Source organism: Mirounga leonina, unplaced genomic scaffold (assembly GCF_011800145.1).
Source record: "Mirounga leonina isolate KUSES-001 unplaced genomic scaffold, KU_Mleo_1.0 Mir_242, whole genome shotgun sequence".
NCBI lineage: Eukaryota > Metazoa > Chordata > Mammalia > Carnivora > Phocidae > Mirounga > Mirounga leonina.
In genome coordinates, this window is record NW_023270627.1 from 483684 (window position 1) to 506744 (window position 23061).

Consider the following 23061-nt stretch of genomic DNA (forward strand, 5'->3'; position numbering starts at 1 on the left):
ATTGAAAAGATCAGTGAATAAACAAGTATCTGATTAGTTAAGTAAAGAGAGAAAATGTAACATTTGAAATAAGAAAGGAGGTTATGGAAAAAGATATTTTAGTATTATAAAAATTTCTATATAGAGCTTTGTGCTAATCTTAAAATTTTTGAAGAAATAGATAATTTTTCCCTACTAAAATGGAAATTAAAAGAAATGATTCAATGTGGAACATAAGGAATAGCATAGAGGACCACAGGGGAAGGGAGGGAAAACTGAAGAGGAAGAAATCAGAGGGAGACAAACCATGAGAGACTATGGACCCCGGGAAATAAACTGAGGGTTTCAGAGGGGAGGGGAGTGGGGGGATGGGGTAACCGGGTGATGGGTAATAAGGAGGGCACATGCTGTGATGAGCACTGGGTGTTATACGCAACTAATGAATCATTAAACACCACATCAAAAACTAAGGATGTATTATATGGTGGTTAAATGAACATAATAAAAAAGAAGTGATTCAAGAATATATAGAAAATTTGAAAAAATCAATAATCAAGAAGTAAGTCGGAAAAAAGTTACCAAAAACAACCCCCCAAAATGACAGGCCCTGATGTTTTAATAGTGAATTTTAACAAGTCGACTATTAGCAGATAATGCCCTCTAAACTCTTATAGAGGAGGCAACGGGAAGCTGCTGGGTTTATTTCTAGAAACTAGCTAATTCTTTTTTTTTTTTTTTAAGATTTTATTTATTTATTTGAGAGAAAATGAGATAGAGAAAGAGAGCACGAGAGGGGGGAGGGTGAGAGGAAGAAGCAGACTCCCCACTGAGCAGGGAGCCCGATGCGGGACTTGATCCCAGGACTCCAGGATCATGACCTGAGCCGAAGGCAGTCACTTAACCAACTGAGCCACCCAGGCGCCCTAGAAACTAGCTATTTCTAAAAGCAAAATCTGTCAAAGGTAGCCCAGAAAAGCTTATCAATGTATCTTATAATATAGCTATAAAAATCCTGAATATGTTTGAAAATATAATACAGAGGAAATTACAGATTAACATGGAACCGAGTACAATTTGTTGCAAGAATACAAAGAATGGAAAGGAGATAAAATAATAATTAGTATCTGAAACTATAAATGAGTAAACAAATAACAAATAAGAAGAAGAACACAGATCTTTACCAAAGGATGCGAAAAAGATTTGAATAAACGGAGAGACACATGTTCTTTGATGAGAAAACTCAACATTGCAAATACACACAATTGCTCTCTAAAAGTAACACAATTCCAACAGTCTCCCCACTGGGAGTTTTAGGGGAATGGGAATCTGAGAAAATAATTCTAAAGTACAACTGGATGAAAAAACTAATTAAGAATATTCAGTTAGGGGCGCCTGGGTGGCTCAGTTGGTTAAGCGACTGCCTTCGGCTCAGGTCATGATCCTGGAGTCCTGGGATCGAGTCCCGCATCGGACTCCCTGCTCGGCAGGGAGTCTGCTGCTCCCTCGGGCCCTCCCCCCTCTCATGTGCTCTCTTTCTCATTCTCTCTCTCTCAAATAAAATAAAATAAAATCTTTAAAAAAAAAAGAATATTCAGTTAAAAAGAGGGCAGGGGACATATTTTTCTCTACTAGAGTGTAGAACATATTATAACACTGTAGTGATTAAAAAGTATGGTGATTGAGCTCAAATAAGCAAATCAGTGGAATAAAAATAGAAGACTGGAAAGTGATTAAAGCATTTTGTTTGATCTCACACCAACATTTGGCAAAAACTAAGTGGATAAAAAAAAATAATTACATATCTCTCAAACACCACAGATCAAAATAAATTTCAGTTAGAGCAACTATTAAAATAACAATATAAAGGTTCTAAGGAGAAAGTGGAATATTACCATGTACTAAGAATGGGGATGACTTTCTTTTTCTTTTTTTTTTTTTTTAAAGATTTTATTTATTTATTTGACAGAGAGAGACACAGCGAGAGAGGGAACACAAGCAGGGGGAGGGGGAGAGGGAGAGGGAGAAGCAGGCTTCCCGCAGAGCAGGGAGCCCGATGCGGGGCTCGATCCCAGGACCCTGAGACCATGACCTGAGCCGAAGGCAGACGCTTAACAACTGAGCCACCCAGGTGCCCCTGGGGATGACTTTCTAGAAAAGACACCAGAAGTAGAAAATGGATAATTGATGATAAGCTCTGACTACCAAAAAACAGAATATTTTTATAAATATCATAAATAAAATTAAAAGCAAATGATACATTTTGGAAAACATTTACAACATACGTGATAAAAAGGGCTTTGTGTTCTTTTTCAACTATGAATGACTGATAAGCATAAAATGCTCAACTTTGCTAATAATTGAAAATGCAATTGAAAATATAAATAATTAAAAAATGTTTCTACTCATCAAATTGACACAGGTCACTTAAGGTTTTAGTTCCTAGGATTAGTAAGAATGTGGTGAGCAGTCACCCCTGTATACTGCTTAGGGGAAGTGTAAATTGGCTGGTTCTTTTCTGAAGGGCAACATGCCAGCAAGTATCCTAACTCTTAGTACAGACGTAGTCTGGGGCTCAGAAATTCTATTTTTAGGAATTTATCCTAAGAAAATAATATATGTATGTGTGCAAATATTTAGCCACACTGATATTTATATTAGCAATTTTTTAAATAGTAAAAATTTAAAGTAGCTTAAATGTCTAACAACAGACTTAAGTAATATAAATTCTAAATAATAGGTTATTAAATAGTAATTAAGAATTGTATTAGAGAATTTCTAATGACATGAAAGTTGCCCATAATATTTTATTATATGAAAAACAAGTTTCTAATCAGTAGGTCTTATGTTTAAATATATATATAATGTATTTGGAAATATATGCACCAAAGAATTATGAGAGATTATGTCTAGGTCCTCCTATTTTCCTGTTTTTCAACAATGAGTATGTGCTGCTTCTGGAAAGAATATTATAAGAAAATAATATTATAATTGTAAGAAAATAAGAAGAGAATATTATGTTTGTTTTTTATAAAAAGAACAGGCTATCCCTTACCTAACACCATATAAAAAATTAACCCAAAATGGGTTAAGGCCTAAATGTAAGAGCTAAAACTATAAAACTCTTAGAAGAAAACGGAGGACAAAAGCTTCATGACATTGGATTTGGCAATGGATATTTTCATGGACATAATGCCAAAAACACAAGCAACAAAAGGAAAAATAGGCAAACTGGACTTCATAAAAATGAAAAACTCTTGTGCATTAAAAGACACTATCAACAGAGTAAAAAGTGTCCCACAGAATGGAACAAAGTATTTATAAATTTTTGCAAAATCTGATAAAGGACTAACATCCCAAATATATGAAGCACTCCTTAAATTCAACAACAAAAACAAACCACCCAAATCAAAGATGGCAAAATGGACCTAAGAGGCACAGATAGAACATTCCATCCAACAGCAGCAGATACACCTTCTTCTCAAGTGCACATGTACATTCTCCAGAATAGATCATATGCTAGATCACAAAAAATTTTTTAACAAATTTAAGAAAACTGAAATCATATCAAGTGTCTTTTACAAACACAGTGGTATTAAAATAGAAATCAGTTAAAAGGAGGAAAATTAGAAAAATCATAAATATATAGAAACTGAGAAACACACTCCTGAACAGCCAATAGGGCAAAGAAGAAATAAAAAAATAAAAAGTATCTTTAGACAAATAAAAATGAAAATACAGCATAACAGAACTTATGAGATGCAGCAAAGCAGTTCTAAGAGGAAAGTTTATAGTGATAAATGGCTATATTACCAAAAAAGCAGAGTCTCAAAATATCTAATTTTACATCTCAAGGAACTAGAAAAGAAAGAACAAACTAAGCCCAAAATTAGCAGAAGGAAGGAAAGAATAAAGATTAGAGCAGAAATAAATGGAGAAAACAGAAAAGATCAACAAAATTAACATCTGGCTTTTGAAAAATATAAACGAAATTGACAAAACTTTAGTTGGACTAACCAAGAAACAAAAGGGAAAACTCAAATAAATAAAATTAAAAAGGAAAAAGGAAACATTGTAACTCATACCATATAAATACATAAGGTCATAAGAGATTACTTAAAAATATTATGCCAACAAATTGGGTAATGTAGAAAAAGTGAATAAATTTGTAGAAACATACAACCTACTGAGACTGAATCATGAAGAAATAGAATTTCTGAAGGGACCAATAATGAGTGAAGAGATGAAAGCGGTAAGCAACAACCTCCAACAAAGACAGGACCAGATGGCTTCATAAATAAATTCTACCAAACATTTAAAGGATTAATGCTAATCTTTCCCAAAGTCTCCTAAAAAATTGAAGAGGAGGAAACGTTTCCAAACCCATTTTATGAGACCAGCAATACCCTCATACCAAAGCCAGATAAGGCCACTACAAGAAAAGAAAATTACAGGCCAATATCTCTGAAGAACATAGATGCAAAAATTCTCACGAAATACTAGCAAACCAAATTCAGCAATATATTAAAAGGATAATACACAATAATCAAGTGGGATTTATCCCTGAGATGCAAGGATGGTTCAACATCTGCAAATCAATCAATTTGATGCACTACATTAAAGAATGAAGGACGGAAATCATATGATCATCTCAATAGATACAGAAAAAACATTTAACAAAATTCAACATTCTTTCATGATAAAAAATTCTCAACAGACTGGGGTTAGAGGGAAACTACCTCAACATAATGAAGGCCATATATGACAATCCCATAAGTAACATTATACTCAATGACTAAAAGCTGAAAGATTTTCCTCTAAGATTAGGAAGAATGCAAGCGTGCCCACTCTTACTACTTCAACATAGTACTGGAAGTCCTAGCCAGAGAAATTACACAAGAAAGAGGAAAAAAAAAAAGACATCCAAATTGGAAAGTAAGAAGTTAAATTGTCTCTGTTGCAGATGACATGATCTTATATATAGTAAGCCCTAAAGACTCTACAAAATAAACCTGTTAGAGCTAATAAACAAATTCAATAAAGTTGCAGGATATGAAATTAACATAAAAAATCAATCCCATTTATAGTAGTGTGAGAAAGAATCAAATACTTAGAAATAAATTTAACCAAGGAGATAAAATATCTGTACACTAAAAACGATAAGATATTGATGGAAGAAGACACAAATAAATGGAAAGATGTCCTGTGTTCATGGATTGGAAGAATTAATATTGTTAAAATGGCCATACTACCCCAAATCATCTACTATTCAATGCAATCCCTATCAAAATTCAAATGGCATTTTTCACAGAAATAGAAAAAACTATCCAAATAGAAAAAATTTATATGGAACCACAAAAGAGCTCAAATAGCCAAAGCAATCTTGAGAAAGAAGAACAAATCTAGAAGCATCACACTTCCTGATTTCAAACTGTTTTGCAAAGATATTTTAATCAAAACTGTATGGTTCTGGCATACAAATAGACACATAGACCAACGAAACAGAATAGAGAGCCCAGAAATAAACCCATGTGTGTGCAGTCGAATAATCTTTGACAAAAGTGTCAAAAATACGCAATGGGGAAAGGATAGGCTCTTCAATAAATGGTGCTGGGAAAACTGGACAGCCACATGCAAAAAAAACGAAACTGGAGCACCATCTTACACCAAGCACAAAAATTAACACAAAACAGATTAGTGACTTGATCGTAAAACCTGAAACCATAAAACTCCTAGAAGAAAACATAAGTGGTAAGCTCCTTGACATCGGTCTTGCCTATAATTTTTTTGGATTTAATACCAAAAGCAAAGGCAACAAAAGCAAAAATAAGTGGGACTACATCAAACTAAAAAACTTCTGCACAGCAAATAAACAATCAACAAAATGAAAAGGCACTGTATGGAATGGGAGAAAATATTTATAAACCATATATCTGATAAAGGATTAATATCCAAATTATATAAAGAACACTTACAACTCAATAACTAAACCCAAATAACCTGATTAAAAAATGGGCAAAGGACTTGAATAGATATTTTTCCAAAGAAGACATACAAATAACTAATAGGCATATGAAAAGGTGTTCAGCATCACTAACCATCAGAGGAATGCAAAGCAAAACCACAGTGAGATATCACTACGTACCTGTTAGGGTGGCTCTTATCAAAAAGACATGAAATAATACATGTTGGTTTGGGTGTGGAGAAAAGAAAACCCTTGTACATGGTTGGTGGGAAGGTAAACTGGTGCAGCCACTGTGGAAAAGAGTATGGAGGCTCCTCAAAAATTAAAAATAGAACTCCTATATGATTCCTGAATCCCACTCCTTGGTAAATCCAAAGGAAATGAAATCAGTATTGCAAAGAGGTATCTATACTCCCATCTTCACTGCAACATTATTCCCAATAGGCAAGATTAGGAAGCAATCTGAGAGTCAATTAACGAATGAATGGATAAAGAAGCATGATACACACACACACACACACACACTGGAATATTATTCAGCCATAAAAAGAAGGGAATCTGTGACCACATGGATGAACCTGACAGATATTATGCTAAGCAAAATAAGCCAGAAACAGAAAGACAAATGCTATATGATTTCACTTATATATAGAATTGAAAAAAGTCCAATTCATAGAAGCAGAGAGTAGAATGGTGATTGCCAGGAACTACTGGGTGGGAGATATGGGGAAATATTGCTCAAAGAGTACAAACTTCAGTTATAAGATGAATAAGTTCTAGGGATCTAATGTACAGCATGATGACTTAAATAATAATATTGTTTTGTATAGTTGAAGTAGGCTAAGAGAGTAGATCTTAAGAGGTCTCACCACACCCTCCACCCCTCACCAATGGTAACTGTGCGAGGTGATAGATATGTTAATTAGCTTGATTGTGGTACACAGTATATGTATATGTATCTCATGGCATCATATTGTACACCTTAAATATATACAATTTTTATTCGTCAATTAGACCAAATTAAAACCAGAAATACATATCTTAAAAAAAAAATAAACAGGTAAAATTATTTTTTAAGATGGGCAAAGGACTTGGATAGACATTTCTCCAAAAAAGATGTACAAATGGCTAATAAGCACATGAAAATGTGCTCAACATCACTAATCATTAGAGAGATGCAAACCGAAACCACAATGAAATACCACCTCACACCCATTAGGAGGGCAACTATTTAAAAAAAAAACCCAGGAAGTAGCAAATGTTGGCAAGTACGTGGAGAAATTGGAACGCTTGGGCACTGTTAGTGGAAATGTCAAATAGTGCAGCCACTACGGAAAATAGTATGTTAATTCCTCAAAAAATTAAAAATAGAATTACCATGTTACCTGTCAATTCCACTTCTGAGTATATACCCAGAAGACTAAAAAGCAAAGCTCAAAGAGATACTTGCACACCCATGGCCAGAGCAGCACTATTCACAATAGCTAAAATGTAGAAGCAACCCAAGTGGTATATACATACAATGAAATATTATTCAACCCTAGAAAGGAAGGAACTGATGACATTTGCTTCAACATGGATGAACCTTGAGGACATTATGCAAAGTGAAATAACTCAATCACAAGAAGACAAAAGAGTCAGGTGCCTAGAGTGGTCGAATTCATAGAGACACAAAGTAGAATAGTGGTTGCCGGGTGGGGAGGGGAGAGAGAGCCATGGGAGTTTTTGTGGAATGGATATAGAGTTTCCGTTTTGCAAGATGAAAAGAGTTTTGGAGATGGATAGTGATGGTGGTTGCCCAAGAACACAAGTGTCCTTCATGTCACTGTCCTGTATACTTAAAAATGGTTAAGATGCTAAATTTTATGTGTATTTGACCACAATTAAAAAATTGGGGGAAAGAAGACAAAGGGCCCTGTTGGACTGGTAAGCACCAGGAGTTCTCTTCTGAGTTCAAGCCCCAATTCTTCACTTCCCAGCTAGGTGGTCGCAGACATGCTGCCCCTCGACCAGGGTTATAAATCAAACACAGAAAGGTGAACTCACCATACTGCTTATGACTATTATGTACATAGAAACTCTTCACAAACTGTGTCAGCACCAGGTAAATGTGAGGGGATATACTTTTCTGTGTCTCTAATAAGTGAATTAATTAGATCAATTGTATAAACTGCTTAGGAGTCTGCCTGGCACATAATAAACACTCACTAAGGGTCAGCTATTCTTATTTTATAATCCTTCCTGATATAGGACATAATGAAGCACATACACCTCTAGCACCAATGAGTTCTCTGTGTCTAACCCATAGGAAATATGACTCTCAAAGGGCTTACCCCAGTCCTGCTCAATAATAATTGATTCAGGGTCTCTGTGAAGTCTATCCTATTACAGTGCACTCAACAGCTCCCCAAGGGCCTGAAAGAGTTAATTAGCTTCCCTAACAGCTTTCACACACTGGCCACAATTCAGCTAATTTAATAAGAGAGTATAATGACCCCAGATTATTTATACTTTCAATTGTTTAAATCAGTTGAATGATGAAGTGTGGTACTTAACAAGCACAAGGAAATGTTATCTGACTGTAATTTGTAAAGCTAAGAGATATGTTAAACTAAAAAACTAAAATTTATACAAAAACATAAGTGTTCATTTTGTGGTATACAAGTATTAATCAAAATACCTAACAGAGATCTCGTGTTACATGGGATATAGGAAGGCCAGCGACTCTTCTAGTCCTCTGCCCACCAGGTATCACGTATCTTGCTCAGATTTGTTTTCTCTAAGGTTTTACAGTGATTTAGATAATTTAAAGGAAACCCTGAAGGGAGGAGTAAGAGATGGAAAGATGGGGAGAGAGTGGGAGAGAGTGCTAGAGAGAATTAATTTCTAAAAGCACCTGTGAGTCCATACTGACGGTAAATATATCACACACACACGGAGGCGGAGAGATCTTCCTTATAGTAGTAGAGTAACAGGAACGAATAAATAGAGAAGAAATGATAGAGTTAGAACATCATATTTTGCAACCATCATCATCATAATTCAGGCCAGAATCTTCAATGGATGCTAAACTAGTGAGTGAATGTTTCAGGAGGAACAGAATATTTATATAGTATCAAAGCATCGCCTATAAGATAAACCTCAAAGTAGAGAACAGTCATTTTACAGGGGAGAAACCTGGCAGACACTACCCTAACCAAATGGTCAAAGTTGACATACCTAATCATATAATAATCGTCTTGAAGAGGTATGGCTGAGAAAGACAAGGATCACCTCCCTGGAATTCCTGCCTAAAATGCATTGCCTGAATCTAACCATGAGGAAATATGAGACAAACGCAAATTAAGAAATCTTCTACAAAATAAATACACTCTTCAAAAATATCAGTCATGAAAGACGAAGGATGAGGAAATGTTCCAGATGAAAGGAAGCTAAAGAGACATGACAACTGAGTGTAATGTGTGATCCTGGACTGGGAAAAAAAAATAGCTCTAAAGAATATTATTGGGACAATTGATGAAATTTGAATAAGTTATATCGATTAAATAATAGTCCTGTGTCACTGTCAGATCTGATTTTGATCACTGTACTGTGATTATGTAAGTGAATATCCTTGTTCTTAGGAAACGCATATTGAAGTCTTTTTTTTTTTTTAAAGATTTTTTATTTATTTATTTGACAGAGAGAGACACAGCAAGAGAGGGAACAGAAGCAGGGGGAGTGGGAGAGGGAGAAGCAGGCTCCCCGCAGAGCAGGGAGCCCGATGTGGGACTCGATCCCAGGACCCTGGGATCATGACCTGAGCCGAAGGCAGTCGCTCAACCGACTGAGCCACCCAGGTGCCCACGCATATTGAAGTCTTAAGGGGCATGATGTCTGCAAGGAATTCTCAAAAGGTTCAGAAAAAACTGTAATATATGTATAATTTGTATTTATAATATAATATTCATTACATTCAAGAGATATTAAATTATGTATATGGAGAGAAAGAGAACTCTAAAGATGTATATCAAAACTCAAAATGGATTAAAGACCTAAATGTGAGACCTGAAACCATAAAAATCCTAGAAGAGAACACAGGCAGTAATTCTCTGACATTGGTCATAGCACCATTTTTCTAGATACTTCTCCTAAGACAAAGAAACAAAAGCAAAATAAACTATTGGGACTACATCAAAATAAAAAAGCTTTTGCACAGCAAAGGAAACCATCAACAAAACAAAAAGACAACCTACTGAATGGGAGAAGATATTTGCAAATGACATATCTGATAAGGGGTTGGTACCCAAAATATATAAAGATACAATTCAATACAAAAAAAAAAATCAAATAATCCAATTAAAAATGGACAGAGGATCTGAATAGACGTTTTTTCAAAGAAGACATCCAGATGGCCAACAGACACATGAAAAGATGCTCAACACCACTGATCATCACGGAAATGCAAGTCAAAACCACAATGAGATATCACCTTACACCAGTTAGAATGGCTAAAATCAAAATGATAAAGAGAACAAGTGTTGGTGAGGATATGGAGAAAAAGGAACCCTCATTCACTATTGGTGGGAATGCAAACTGGTGCAGCCATTGTGAAAATCAGTATGGAGGTTCCTCAAAAAATTAAAAAGAGAAATACCATATGATCCAATAATTCCACTACTAGGTGTTTACCCAAAGAAAATGAAAACCCTAATTTGAAAAGATACATGCAGCCCTATATTTATTGTGGCATTATTTACAGTAGCCAAGATATGGAAGCAGCCTAAGTGTCCATCAACTGACGAATGGATAAGGAAAACGTAGTGTGTGTGTGTATATATATATATATATATATATATATATATATATATATATATATTTCACAAAAATACAAAGTGAAAAAAAAAAAAAGGTTGGATGTGTTAATGTCTAAGAACCTTTCCAACGCTGAGGGTTTCTGAATTGAAATCCATTCACAGCTTTCAGCGTGGAGTAAGCCCAGGGCTTTGCCCCTCCCCTACTCACAGGTCCCTAACCTCTCCCCTGCCCTTCCTGCCAGGAGAACCCCTCCTGCTCTCTCCCCCTTGTTTCCTTCCAGTTGTATAACTGTAACATAATATAATGTATAATATCTATAATGTATAATGTACGAAAACTGCAGAGTTGTTGTGAGTTCTTCAGAGAAAGACTCTACACAATTTTAGTCAAAGGAATAAGGAACTCCCAAGAGAAATTAAGCTTCTGCTATCTATTTTATCCCTTCTTCTTTTTATATAATTCACATTTCCTGTCTAGCAGGTCCTCCATCTCACAGTTAAATATGCCTTAAGCACCCTCCTTAAAACAACAAAACCAAAAACCATCCTGAATTCAACCCCCCTCCAGCTTCCATCCTCCCTGCTTCCCTTCAGCGCTCTACATTTAGAGACGCTCTCCCTCCCCTCTGCTCCTGCCCAACCTTCACCCGCTGCAAACTGCCTTCTGCCTTCACCCCTGTATTGAAGCTACTCTTACCAACTCACCAGCCACCTGCTGATAAATAAAGCTGATGGGCAGTTGTTGACGCTCATCCCATCTACTGGTAGCATTTGATGCTGTTAACCACTTCTAGAAAGATTCTCACAGCCCTCATGCCTCAGTTCCCAATCCTCCTCCAATGACTCCAGCTGCTCTTTCTCAAGTCTCCACTGCAGGCCTCTCTAACTCTGCCTGTCCCTGAAATGCGGGAGCTCCTTAGAGTTCTTTCATAGGCCCACTCTACTTGGCTTCCTGTGTGTAACTTCAGAGCTTCGGGCTCATATTTCCCCATGCCTATCTGACACCCCCACTTGGATGTCTCATACGTTCTTCAAACTCAACATCTTCAAATCTGAACTCACTTTGGCCAGGGTTCCTTATCTCAGAGAACAGCAAGCCTGGCATTCATCTTTGACTCTTCCCTCAACCTGCACATCAATCAGTCAATAATTCCTAGTAATTCCAGCATTCAACTACATCAGGCCAGCCCACCATTCAGCATCTACTAATATTACTACCACAACCACCAACTTCCAGCCTCCAACCTATACTTCACTCTGCATTTAAAATGATCTTTCTAATGCCAAAATACGATGTCGTTTTGCTGCTCAAAACCTTTCAGGGGCATCTTATGTCTTCAAACCCAAAGTCCAAACAGCTTAACATGGCTCATAATGTCCTTCATGACAAGGTCATTCTGACCACTTACTCCCAGAACTTCTTTTCAGTTCTTTGGGCAAGCCAACGTCCCTCACATCCATGGCTTAGAATGTGCCATGGTTTCTTGGAACATTCTTTCCTTTTCATCTGGCTAATTCCCATCGTCCTCCCTCTGGATGTAGAATTAAATGTGTATCAATAGCAACCTGTACTCCCCCTCTCACAGCACATACCTTTCTCAAGTGTTATCATTTGTTTCAAAGTCTGCCTCTGCATACTGGACTAAGTTTTACAGCATCTGTGACTCTATCCACCTTGTTCACCCCTGTGTTCCCAACCAAGGCCACTGCCTACAGTCAAAAGAAGCCGCTCAGAGGGCTCCCACTTGCATTATATGGGAACTCTGTATTCTTCCAAATTATCATTCCCAGAAGTTTTCTCCCCTCCCCTGTCTGAACCTTTGGGAAACATATTTTCGCTTAGTGGCCCAATCCAATTCTGAAGTATCACTCAGTTTCTTTCACAAATAGCTATTTTTCTCTAGATATTAACTCACACTTTTCTATCCTTAGATATCATCAGCGCATCATTAACTTGGATTCAACTAATTCAAAATTTGCAAATATTAGACCCAATGATACTTAAATAAAAATCCATTAATCCCATTACTGCGAAGATTCAACTTTTTCCTTCTAAGGAAAAAGAACTCTTACACTAGAACTTATGAAATCGAAGATTCATTTAACACATTATCCTCTTTTTAATTTAATAATTAATTTTTACAAAAATAGAAACACTCTTTAGTTATGATACTTCACATTCAAATGTAAACCCATGGTGAAGTGAGGTTTTCCATTGCCTTATTTTATTTATTAGAGTAATAATAAAGTTAATATGCTTTTTGATTTTCAACTTTGAAAGAAGCTTTTCCAAATACATAAAGATTTATTATATATTTCTCTTTCTTTGTTTTAACTGAGAATCATGTTTCACTTTGAATGGGTTATCAAACTGAGCCCCTGTGATTACTAATTAAGAGACAGTATCTTGTATTTTCTTCCATATGTGGCATTGGACTAGGAGGCTATTCTTCTTCACTAGGACATTTCCCTTCATTGTGAGCTTCCTACTAAGTCAACTGTCTGTAGAACAAGATAAAACCTATTACCCCAGCCACTGACAGACTAATAGGCAGAGTCAGAAAGAGTTACTAAGAAATGAATGTTTTTGAGAGCAGGTCCAGGTTCATGTTTTGTAAAACCTGGATGAACTTTGCCAAGCACACTAGGAGAAACGAGAAGGCAGGTATGCATTTTGTCAGCCTCAAGTGATTTTCTGACCCAAACATCTGACTTTCACAAGGACGTGATTAATAAAAACAAAATGGCTGCCAAGCATGTTTTAACTGAGTCTGACTGGAATGGTGGCTACAGATGATTGTCCAAAGTCTGCTCCTTGGCCCCCCAACCCAGACACTTCAATTTCTCTTAATCCATTAGGCCAGGCTCTCCGTCTTAAAACCATTCTATAGAGATGATGTGAATTATCAATATAGAATTAAAGACTACATGTAGCTACCAACACAGCTTTAATTTTTCCCCCAACATGCTCTCATACAATACTGCTAGGAGAATAAATTGGTGAAAACTTTTGAAAGGCAATATGGCCTGATGTATCACTTTCCTTAAGAATATTCATATAACTTAAGTTAGCAATTATATTAAGAAATAATCCTAAATGGAGAAACCTGGGCACATAAGAATGTTCAATGAAGGATAGAAGGATTATTTATAATAGCAACACCAGAAACAGGGAAATGAACAGGAGGGGGTAATATTTTGTGTTTGCTTTCTACTACTACATATCATTTTTAGTATTTTATATTTGTTAACACATTTAATCTTCGTAATAACCCTATGAAGCAGGGCCCTTACTTTTTCCTTTTTTTCAGATAAGAAAATTGAGGTGCAGAGAGGGAAATGCCCAAGCTAGTGCTGGAGCTGAGACGGGGGGAGGGGGTCAAAGAGTCCAGCTCCAGAAACCACCCTTCAAAGTACTATCATGTGGGGCACCTGAGTGGCTCAGTTGGTTAAGCGTCTCCTTTTGGCTCAGATCATGATCCCAGGGTCCTGGGATCGAGCCGCACAGCAGGCTCCCTGCTCAGCAAGGGAGTCTGCTTCTCCCCCTCCCCCTGCTTATGCTCGCTCTCTCACTCACTCTCTCTCTTCCAAATAAAATAAATAAAATCTTGGGACGCCTGGGTGGCTCAGTCGGTTAAGCGTCTGCCTTCGGCCCAGGTCATGATCCCAGGGTCCTGGGATCGAGTCCTGCATCGGGCTCCCTGCTCCGTGGGGAGCCTGCTTTTCCCTCTGCCTCTGCCTCTCTCTCTCCCTCTCTGTCTCTCATGAATAAATAAATAAAATCTTTAAATAAAATAAAATAAAATAAATAAATAAATAAAATCTTTAAAAAATCAAAAACAAAGTACTATCATGCTTTCTCATATGTTATGTAGTTAAGAGTGTTTGCAATAATGTGGGAAAATACTTACCATGTCTAGTTAGAAAAAGAAACATGATCATAAATATGAAAATTAAAACAGGAAAAGAAAAAAACTCAAACCTCTATGCTTAGAAAAAGAGATTCGAGATTTAGACACCAGTATGGTATTAGTGATGATCTTTCGGTGGTGGAATGACAATTTTTCCCTGTTATTTTGTATTTTTTAAAGTAAGCATGTATTGCTTTTCAGATGGTAAAAACGATCACTTACTCCTCTTTAAAGTTCTCATGTGCTTCTTGCCCCCAGGTCTGAAAACTGTGAAGGTTCATTTATACACAGATATTATTATTTTTTTAAGATTTTTAAATTTTTGAGTAATTCTCTACATCCACTGTGGGGCTCGAACTCACAACCTCGAGATCAAGAGTCGCATGTTCCATCGACTGAGCCAGCCAGGTGCCCCTAACACATGGATATTTTTTGATAAATACAATACAGTTCTGTAAATGCATTTTCCTTACGATTTTGTTAATAACATTTTCTTTTCTCTAGCTTGCTTTGTTCTAGGAATATAGTATGTAATATATATAAAACATACAAAATATGTGTTAATTGACTGGTTATGTTATCGGTAAGGCTTCTGGTCAACAGTAGCTCTTAGTAGTTTAGTTTTGGAGGAGTCAAAGGTTATATGTGAATTTTCAACTGCAAGGGGTGGGGAGGTCAGTGCCCTTGACACCCACGTTTTCAACTGTACTTCCTTCCTCCTTGCTTCACTTCATACTTCATTGCAATTTGTTTTTTCCTCCTGGTCCTTATTTCTCCCATCTTTTATTTCTTATCTATTTTTCTTTCTTTCTTCTTCCTCCTGTATTGTTCTCTTCTCCCTTCCCCATCCCACAAGGCTCATGAGCAGAAGAAGGAAAAGCCCCACCTAGCCCTACGTGCCTGGTAGTCCCTTCCCTCTGTCCCCTCCCAATGGGTGTACGTGGGACGGGGGGAGTTGCCGGGGAAAGAGAGGTATTTTCTGAAAAAAACAGTAATTTTTAACATTGTGTTTTAGTGTTTCTAATGGCTTCTAAAATTGTTGACATAAAATTCTTTGACCTAAAAATTTGAGGTGATGTGGCTAGTCACTGATTCAAGACCCCATTGGTTTCCCAGCATTCTCTGCTTTCTGCTCCTTTCTCTGCTGTTGGTGAACAACAGACATCTTTTGGCATCTGTTCCCTTGCAACCTCTTCTGTGCTCTGTTCCTGTGACTTTTTTGCTTTTCCTCTTGCCTTTCCTTCTTCCAGGCCTGCACTTCCCTTGGGAGCATGATCCTGCCTCAGACAGTCAGCAGTCTTCAGGCCAGCCTTCAGCTCCCAGGAATGCCTGGCTGGCTGGTTGGGTGGGCTCATCCCAAGGCCACTTGCATCGTTACAACATTTTCACAGGAGTAGAAGCAGCAATATTGATGCTTCGAGGTACCCTCTGTTCTCCCAGGTCATCCCTCACCCACTGGGCTTCAAGGTCAAGAACACCTGCTAACCAGGCTAGATTAGAAGACGGAGTAGGTCAGCTAACAGGGTCTGTCTAGACTGTCCTTCCCCGAATTCTAGGCTCCTTATAAGATGTGGCTACAGATTAAGAACAATGCTAAAGTCATCTAAACCTTTATTCCCTGTTAGCAATTTTTGTAGACTGGTAGTCTTAAAAATAAAAGCAGTTCCTTCTTCAAAATATGCCTGCTTTGCTCCAGTCCTTCTAATTTCCCACCCATCCTATTGCTAGAGCCTCACGCCCAGCCTCACTGACCCAGGTCTCTCCTCACCTTGCTTCCTGAAGGATGGTTTCTCTCATGCCCTTCTCGGATAAAAATGCTTTCAGGTGACCTTGATTGCTGATGTATCAAGCTCAAGTGCTAAGTTTAGTGTCCTCCCCCCACAACAAGGAAAAAGAAAACGTCACTTTTTCTTTCTGATTGTAAAAGTAGCATGTGTTCCTTGTAAACAACCAGATCAGGTCAGGCAAGATGTAAAGGCGTGGACAAGAAAGCGGCAATCCCTTGTGATTTTCCCTCCCAGAGAGAGATGCGTCATTAATCAGTCTGCTTTGTTGAGCTTTCAAAATCCCACATGGCCCACCAGGTTTGCCATGACCGTTCCTCCTTGATAGCCCTGCTCAGGTCCCTTTCCTCTCTGGAGCTCCACATGCTCACTCCTACTTCTGGGGCTTTGCTTGTGGTGTTCCGTCCTCTGTAATGGCCCCCCACTTCCCCTCCATCCATTCAGTTCATCCTTCACTGAAAATCTTTGAGAGCACAAGTCTTGTTTGCTGCGTGGAGCCTTCCAAGCCTTACCAATATACAGAACAGGTACTCTGTGCCACACGATTCAACCCTATAACTGTCTCCTTCTGGTGTTATCCTATCTCCCTTAGATCATAGACTGTCAGGGAACCGGGATGATGATGCCCTATGCTTTTCTGGAGCCTCACGATATGGTGGGCAAACATGAAGTCTGTCTAATAAATACATATGAAAAAAATGGTTAATTGAGTAGCTCCCTTTTAATTTAGTGAAATTTCTTACTCAGTTCTTTAGAGACTAAATTTAATTTCTTATCGGTTCCAGACCTATAGGCTAGTGAAAATTTACATGGATATGCTGGAAATGCTTTTTAATCCTACACCTCTTCCGAGAGTACCTATGAGGTTTGGGTGCCTATTAAGGCAGGGATTTTCCCTAAGAGAGCTCTTTGGTTCCAGCACAAAGTGGACAAATTGCTGGGGGCATTATTTACTTCCTGCTCACTAAACTGTCCCCCCTTCTGTAATCAGTCCATCAAGCTCGCACAATCCATGGCGCCTAGAACGATGACACCTCCATGAATCAATACTCAAACTGCTGGTTTGTGCTTAAGTGCCCAGGTGATGAATGCCCTTCTGCACCTTCTTGGTGCAGAATATTTTGATTGATTTAACAAAGGTGCCAATTCAGTCGAGGGCCATGGAAGGCTCCATGGCATTGAGGAACAATGTCCCAGGACTCCAAGCAAGAGCCCACGTGAAAAAGAAACAGTGAACAGCAAGCTGGGATGGAGGTGGTTTTGCCCCCCACCCCACAGTCAATGCCTGCGTTTGGACTGAAAGATACATGTGTGGAAGTTGCCAACTGCCAACCAATGAAGGGTTGCAGATGCACACTCACCTCTCATCACATTTAATCAGAATCACGCTGTCTGTTCCAATCCCCAAAGCTGCAGCTCCCTTCTTGAGAGAAAAATGACTCTGTAAAAAAAAAAAAAAGCATATTTGTAATTAGTTGTACATAAATTCAAGATCTATTCCCTCAGCTGGTTTTTTTCCTCCTTTAATTTCTTTTTTTTTTTTTTAAAGCAGATTCTTTTTTTTTTTTAAGATTTTATTTATTTATTTATTTATTTATTTATTTATTTGAGAGAGAGAGAATGAGAGACAGAGAGCATGAGAGGGAGGAGGGTCAGAGGGAGAAGCAGACTCCCTGCCGAGCGGGGAGCCCGATGTGGGACTCGATCCCGGGACTCCAGGATCATGACCTGAGCCGAAGGCAGTTGCTTAACCAACTGAGCCACCCAGGCGCCCCTCCTCCTTTAATTTCTAATCTCCCTCAACAGCATGGACTGCTGAGAGAATATGGCATCCTTCAGTTGAGCTTTGTTTTTTTTTAACTGTGGTAAAATCCAAGTAACAGGGTTTGCCACCTTAACCACTTTTAAGTGTACAGTTCGATGGCCTTAAGTACATTCACATAGCTGTGCAACCCTCATCACCATCCATCTCTGGAACTCTTTTCGTCTTGCAGAAGGGAAATTCTGTATCCATTGAGTGATAACTCTTCATTCCTCTCTCCCTCAGCCCCTGGCAGCCACCATTCTATTTTCTGTCCGTGCATTTGACGACGTTAGGTGCCTCATGTAAGTGGGACCATATAGTATTTGTTGTTTTGTGACTGGTTTATTTCACTCAGCATAGTGTCCCTGAGGCTCATCCATGTTGTAGCCTGTATCACAATTCCCTTCCTTTTTAAGGCTGAATCCTATTCACTGTAGGTATACCCTACATTTCCATTCATCCATCAATGGATACTTGCGTTGCTTGCAACTTTTGGCCATGAGGGATAGTGGTGCTAGGAAAGTGGGTGTACAAATATCTTCTCGAGCCCTGCTTTCAATTCTTTTTTGGGTGTATCCCCAGAAATGGAATTGCTGGGTCATATGGTCATTCTCTTTTTGATGACTTGCCATCCTGTTTCCCCACAGCAGCTGCACTTTTTTGTGTCCCCACCAGCAGTGCACGATGGTTCCAATTTCTCCACAACCTTGTCAATAGTGGTTATTTTCTGCTTTTTAATACTAGTCATTCAAATGGGGGTGGGGTGATACTTCATTATGATTTCGATTTGTATTTCCCTAATGATTAGTGACGGTGAGTATCTTTTTACGTGCCTATCGGCCCTTTGTACATCATCTTTAAAGAAATGTCTCTGCAAGTCCTTTGCCCATTTTTGAATGGGTTGTTTTGTGGTGGTGGTTGTTGAATTCACTTGAGTTTCTGAGTGAAAATAACAAGACCCTGGGAATTGTAAATGGACCTGCCACCTCAACACACAGTAATCCAAACCAATTTTACATATAAGGAATAAAAACAAGCCAACTGCCTCCAGGAACTATGACTGTATGGCTTCCAGGCTTATATTTTCCTACCAAGAGATGACACTCAGTCTCTGTCAAGTTTAATGAAATTGTGTGCACTCAAGTAAAAGAAGAAGTTGGCCTTCAGTCCAGCACTCTTCATCCCAGACTTGTTGGGGAGCTAGTTCTCTAGTTCTCGTGCAGGCGACAGCTCAGCCTGAGGCAGGACCAGGGAGAAAGGGTCAGTCGCTGGCTTGGGCAGGACGGTGTGCAGAAAAAAGCCACACTGACAAGCCACCGTCAGATCTTTGTTTGTGCTTTTGGTTATTGATCCCGGGTAGGATTCTGAATCTCAATGGCTGTAATCACGGGGCAATTTGGAGAGCTGAGAGAGGCTAACGTAAGCCCAGCTGTATGGCATCTGCCCAGCAGCCTCTTACTATTAACTACAGATCATTAAGCTGTCCAAAAGGAGGGCTGCTTCCTCAATTTACATCTCCAAAGGATTGCTGACTGGAATTTTAAGTTAGCGTTCCAGAGTGTACTCTCCCTGAATGCCCACTTTTGACTCATCTGAATTCTTAAACATGCAGCACAGGAACTGTTAACACATGTATTTTTAGGGCGTGTGTCTGATAAGCAAGAAGAAATCACATTTATAACAGCAGCAAATAATGTGAACCAATACATGAGGCACCGACTGGAGGAGTTTAAAAGGCCCAGTGGAGCCGAGATGTAATGAGAAGGGGCCATTAGCCTCCTTTTACAACCTCAGAAAGACAAAGTAGACCATCGTTACCAAGATACCTGGAAACTAGGAGAGAAAGCTTAACTGGGTTTGTAAAGATGCATGACGCCCCCAAACAAAACAAAAAAGTGTTCTCTCTTGCATGGTTAGCAGATCCCTGGGTGGGCCCCAGAAGAAGCCGCTCAGAGGAAAACAGCAGTCTGTTACTGCAGGGAGGGCACAGAACAGAGGAGCCAGCTGTCCACTGAGCAAGCAAAGCTACTCAAATTAGGCCCCTCAGTGAATGAGCTCGAAAGCACTGTTAAAATCAAACACACGGAGACCAGACTTGAAAATGTCCTGAGCCAGACAAAAACCAGTTTAGTCATACAAGCAAAGCTTAATTTAGCTTATTTTGCATGACAAAATAGGCTGACGACCTGGGTCACATCTAGCTTATGCCTCTGAAAATCATAACTGAAACTTAAATTCTTCCCCCAAATTGATAGGATGTAACCACTACCCAATTCTCTATCATTGAAGAAAACTCTAATATTGTTACCAAACACTGTGAAGAATAAACAGTCCCTGCCTCTGTGATCTCTAAGCTGCTTTATAACAATATCCTCTGAGTCTCATCCCACGTTTTGGTTTGAGTACTCCCGGTTTGCAAACTGTCTTTTTTTTGGTGTGTGCAAAATAAACCTTCACAGTTACTACTTCTGTGATTCCTTGGTTTTACTTCTGTTTCTGTTTTTGTTTTCCTAAACCTTTGAGAGTATTAAACTGCCACATGGTAAATTGGGGCAAAGTAAGAGATCTGGTGCACCTGGTCAATGAGAGGAAGTAGTCTTGTCTGGTCTTTAATGAGAAAGAATAGGGATGCTCAAATGAGGAGCAATTACCTAGGATAATTGATCACTGTAGCAAATGCCACACACTTAAAGAAGAACACAGGCCTAAAAAGAAAGCTTCGATATGGGGAACAAAGGTGATATGAGGCATGAAAAAAGAAGATTAGGGACCGAACACTGAGCCTGTTTACATTTTCAGGAAAAGGAGCAGGGAAATCACTAGATGTTATCCACAAATAGCAAGGGACCATGGTAAGCAAGGAGCCTGAGAGCAAAAAAAAAAGACTACCTAATGAGGAAGAAACAGTGAAAATAGCTTCAATAGCACATTTCCGTGCTGGTGAGACAGCACACGGGGAATCATTTTTAATCCTTGGCACCACGTTTAATGGAACTACTTGTTGATGAACCACAGCAGGCTGGAAGGTGAGGAGCCTGGAAACCAGGCATCTGGAGAGAGCTCAGAGGATGCTTGTTCATGAGCAGAGGGCAACAGGGACATGTGGCGTCAAGGTGAGAGAAAAAGGATCGATGGCTTCAGAAGGTAAATCTATGAACAAAAATTGAAGGCTACAGTGATTCAGATGTGTCCCCAAATCATCAAGGCTCTTGTAATGATCAGTCATTCATCAATAGAATGGCTGGGGGATGGGGGGCGCCTGGTGGCTCAGTCGGTTAAACCTGCCTTAGGCTCAGGTCGTGATCCCAAGATCCTGAGATCGAGCCCCTCACCTGCTTAGTAGGGAGCCTGCTTCTCCCTCTCCCACTCCCCCTGCTTGTGCTCTCTCTCTCTCTGTCAAATAAATAAATAAATAAAATCTTTAAAAAAAATGGCTGGGGAATGAGTTAATATTATATATCCCCTGTATCTCCTCCACCCTGATTTTGGAAAAATAATAGACTTGATAGAATCCAGTCCTTATTTAGAACTAAATCGTATTTCTATTTGGGTAACAGATGTTAAAACCCAACTGATTTTTATTTTTTACTAAACAAAAAATTCGAGGTTGATGGAAGATTAATTTCTCGATCTTTTTAAAAATATCATAAGTAATCTAGATACAGTCTACATGATTCAGCTGACATTTGAAATATGTGTAAATAACCATGGGGTTTTATAGTTATACAATAATTGTAATTAAAAAATAAGCAGGCTTTCTGGGCTTGGGTAGGATGAGATTACGCAGAGTAAGAATGCGTGAGAATGAGAGCCCATAGGCTGAGGCAAGGGCATGAGCTCCTTCATTCCATCCAGCCCTATGACTAGGGTGCGCATCAGCTCCTTCCTTCTGTAATGGGGACAATAAATCTTTCTTGTCTTTAGGGATGGTGGGAGAATAAGAGGAGTGGTGGAAAGCTCTGAGACAAACCACTTCAGTCTCTTGACATGCTGCTTTCTCTTCCTGTACTGCAATTTAGATAAGCAGTTTGGAAAGCTGCATTAACTATTTCCAGCCATTGTTGGTCACATCCAGATATTTAACTGAGACTCAGGTTCAACTGCCTAGTGGACCACAGGGCTTCAGGGAAAGCCTCTGCTAAGCTGGGGACACAAAGATTATTAAACAGCCCTCAGTCCCCGGCTACCTCCCCTACCTCGTCTCCTGCCTCCCCTCCTCTTGCTCTCTCTACCTGATGGTACTGGACTTCCGGGTCTTCTGTGAGCTTGCTAAACTTGTTCTTGCCTCTCAGTCTTTGTATTTGCTATTCCATTTCTTGGAAAATCCTTCCCTCGGATATTTATATGGCTCCCTCCCTCATTTGATGTAGGTCTCTGTTACATATCACCTCCACAGAGACCTTTTATGACTATCTTGTCAAACAGAGCCCACTATTATCCCATTCTCTTGTCAGCATGTGACATTAAATATTTATTTGTTTACTATCTGTCCCCTTCTAGAACCCAGGTTGCATGAGGACAAGGACTTTGGTGGTTGGTTTAGCAAATATTGATTGAATTTGACCATATGCTTGGAGAACAAGTCCAGAAAAATGTCCACTACTTATTGCCATAAATCTCTGGCCACAAATCCCATTATTGAGGTGTGGCTTTGGTAACTGGAGCCAGACAATGGTGGGCTAAAGAGACCCCAACATCTCTAATCTAAAGCCCATTCTAAAAGCAAGTCAAGAGATCTTTTTAGCACCCACCCTAAAAGGCCCAAGATGGGGTCCTTCCCAAGTAGGAAGCAGCTATAGGTCTTTCTAGCCAGATCAGCTGCTTT

At 38.9% G+C, this 23061-nt stretch overlaps 1 protein-coding gene across 1 annotated transcript in view; it reads right to left on the reverse strand.

Annotated features, from left to right (window-relative positions):
• Window positions 1-23061, reverse strand: part of GAD2 (glutamate decarboxylase 2) — a 78763-nt gene that overhangs the window by 36877 nt on the left and 18825 nt on the right. Inside the window, exon 8 of the mRNA XM_035029475.1 lies at window positions 17794-17873. Coding sequence (XP_034885366.1) covers window positions 17794-17873 — 80 coding nt within the window. The remainder of the gene's footprint in view (window positions 1-17793; window positions 17874-23061) is intronic.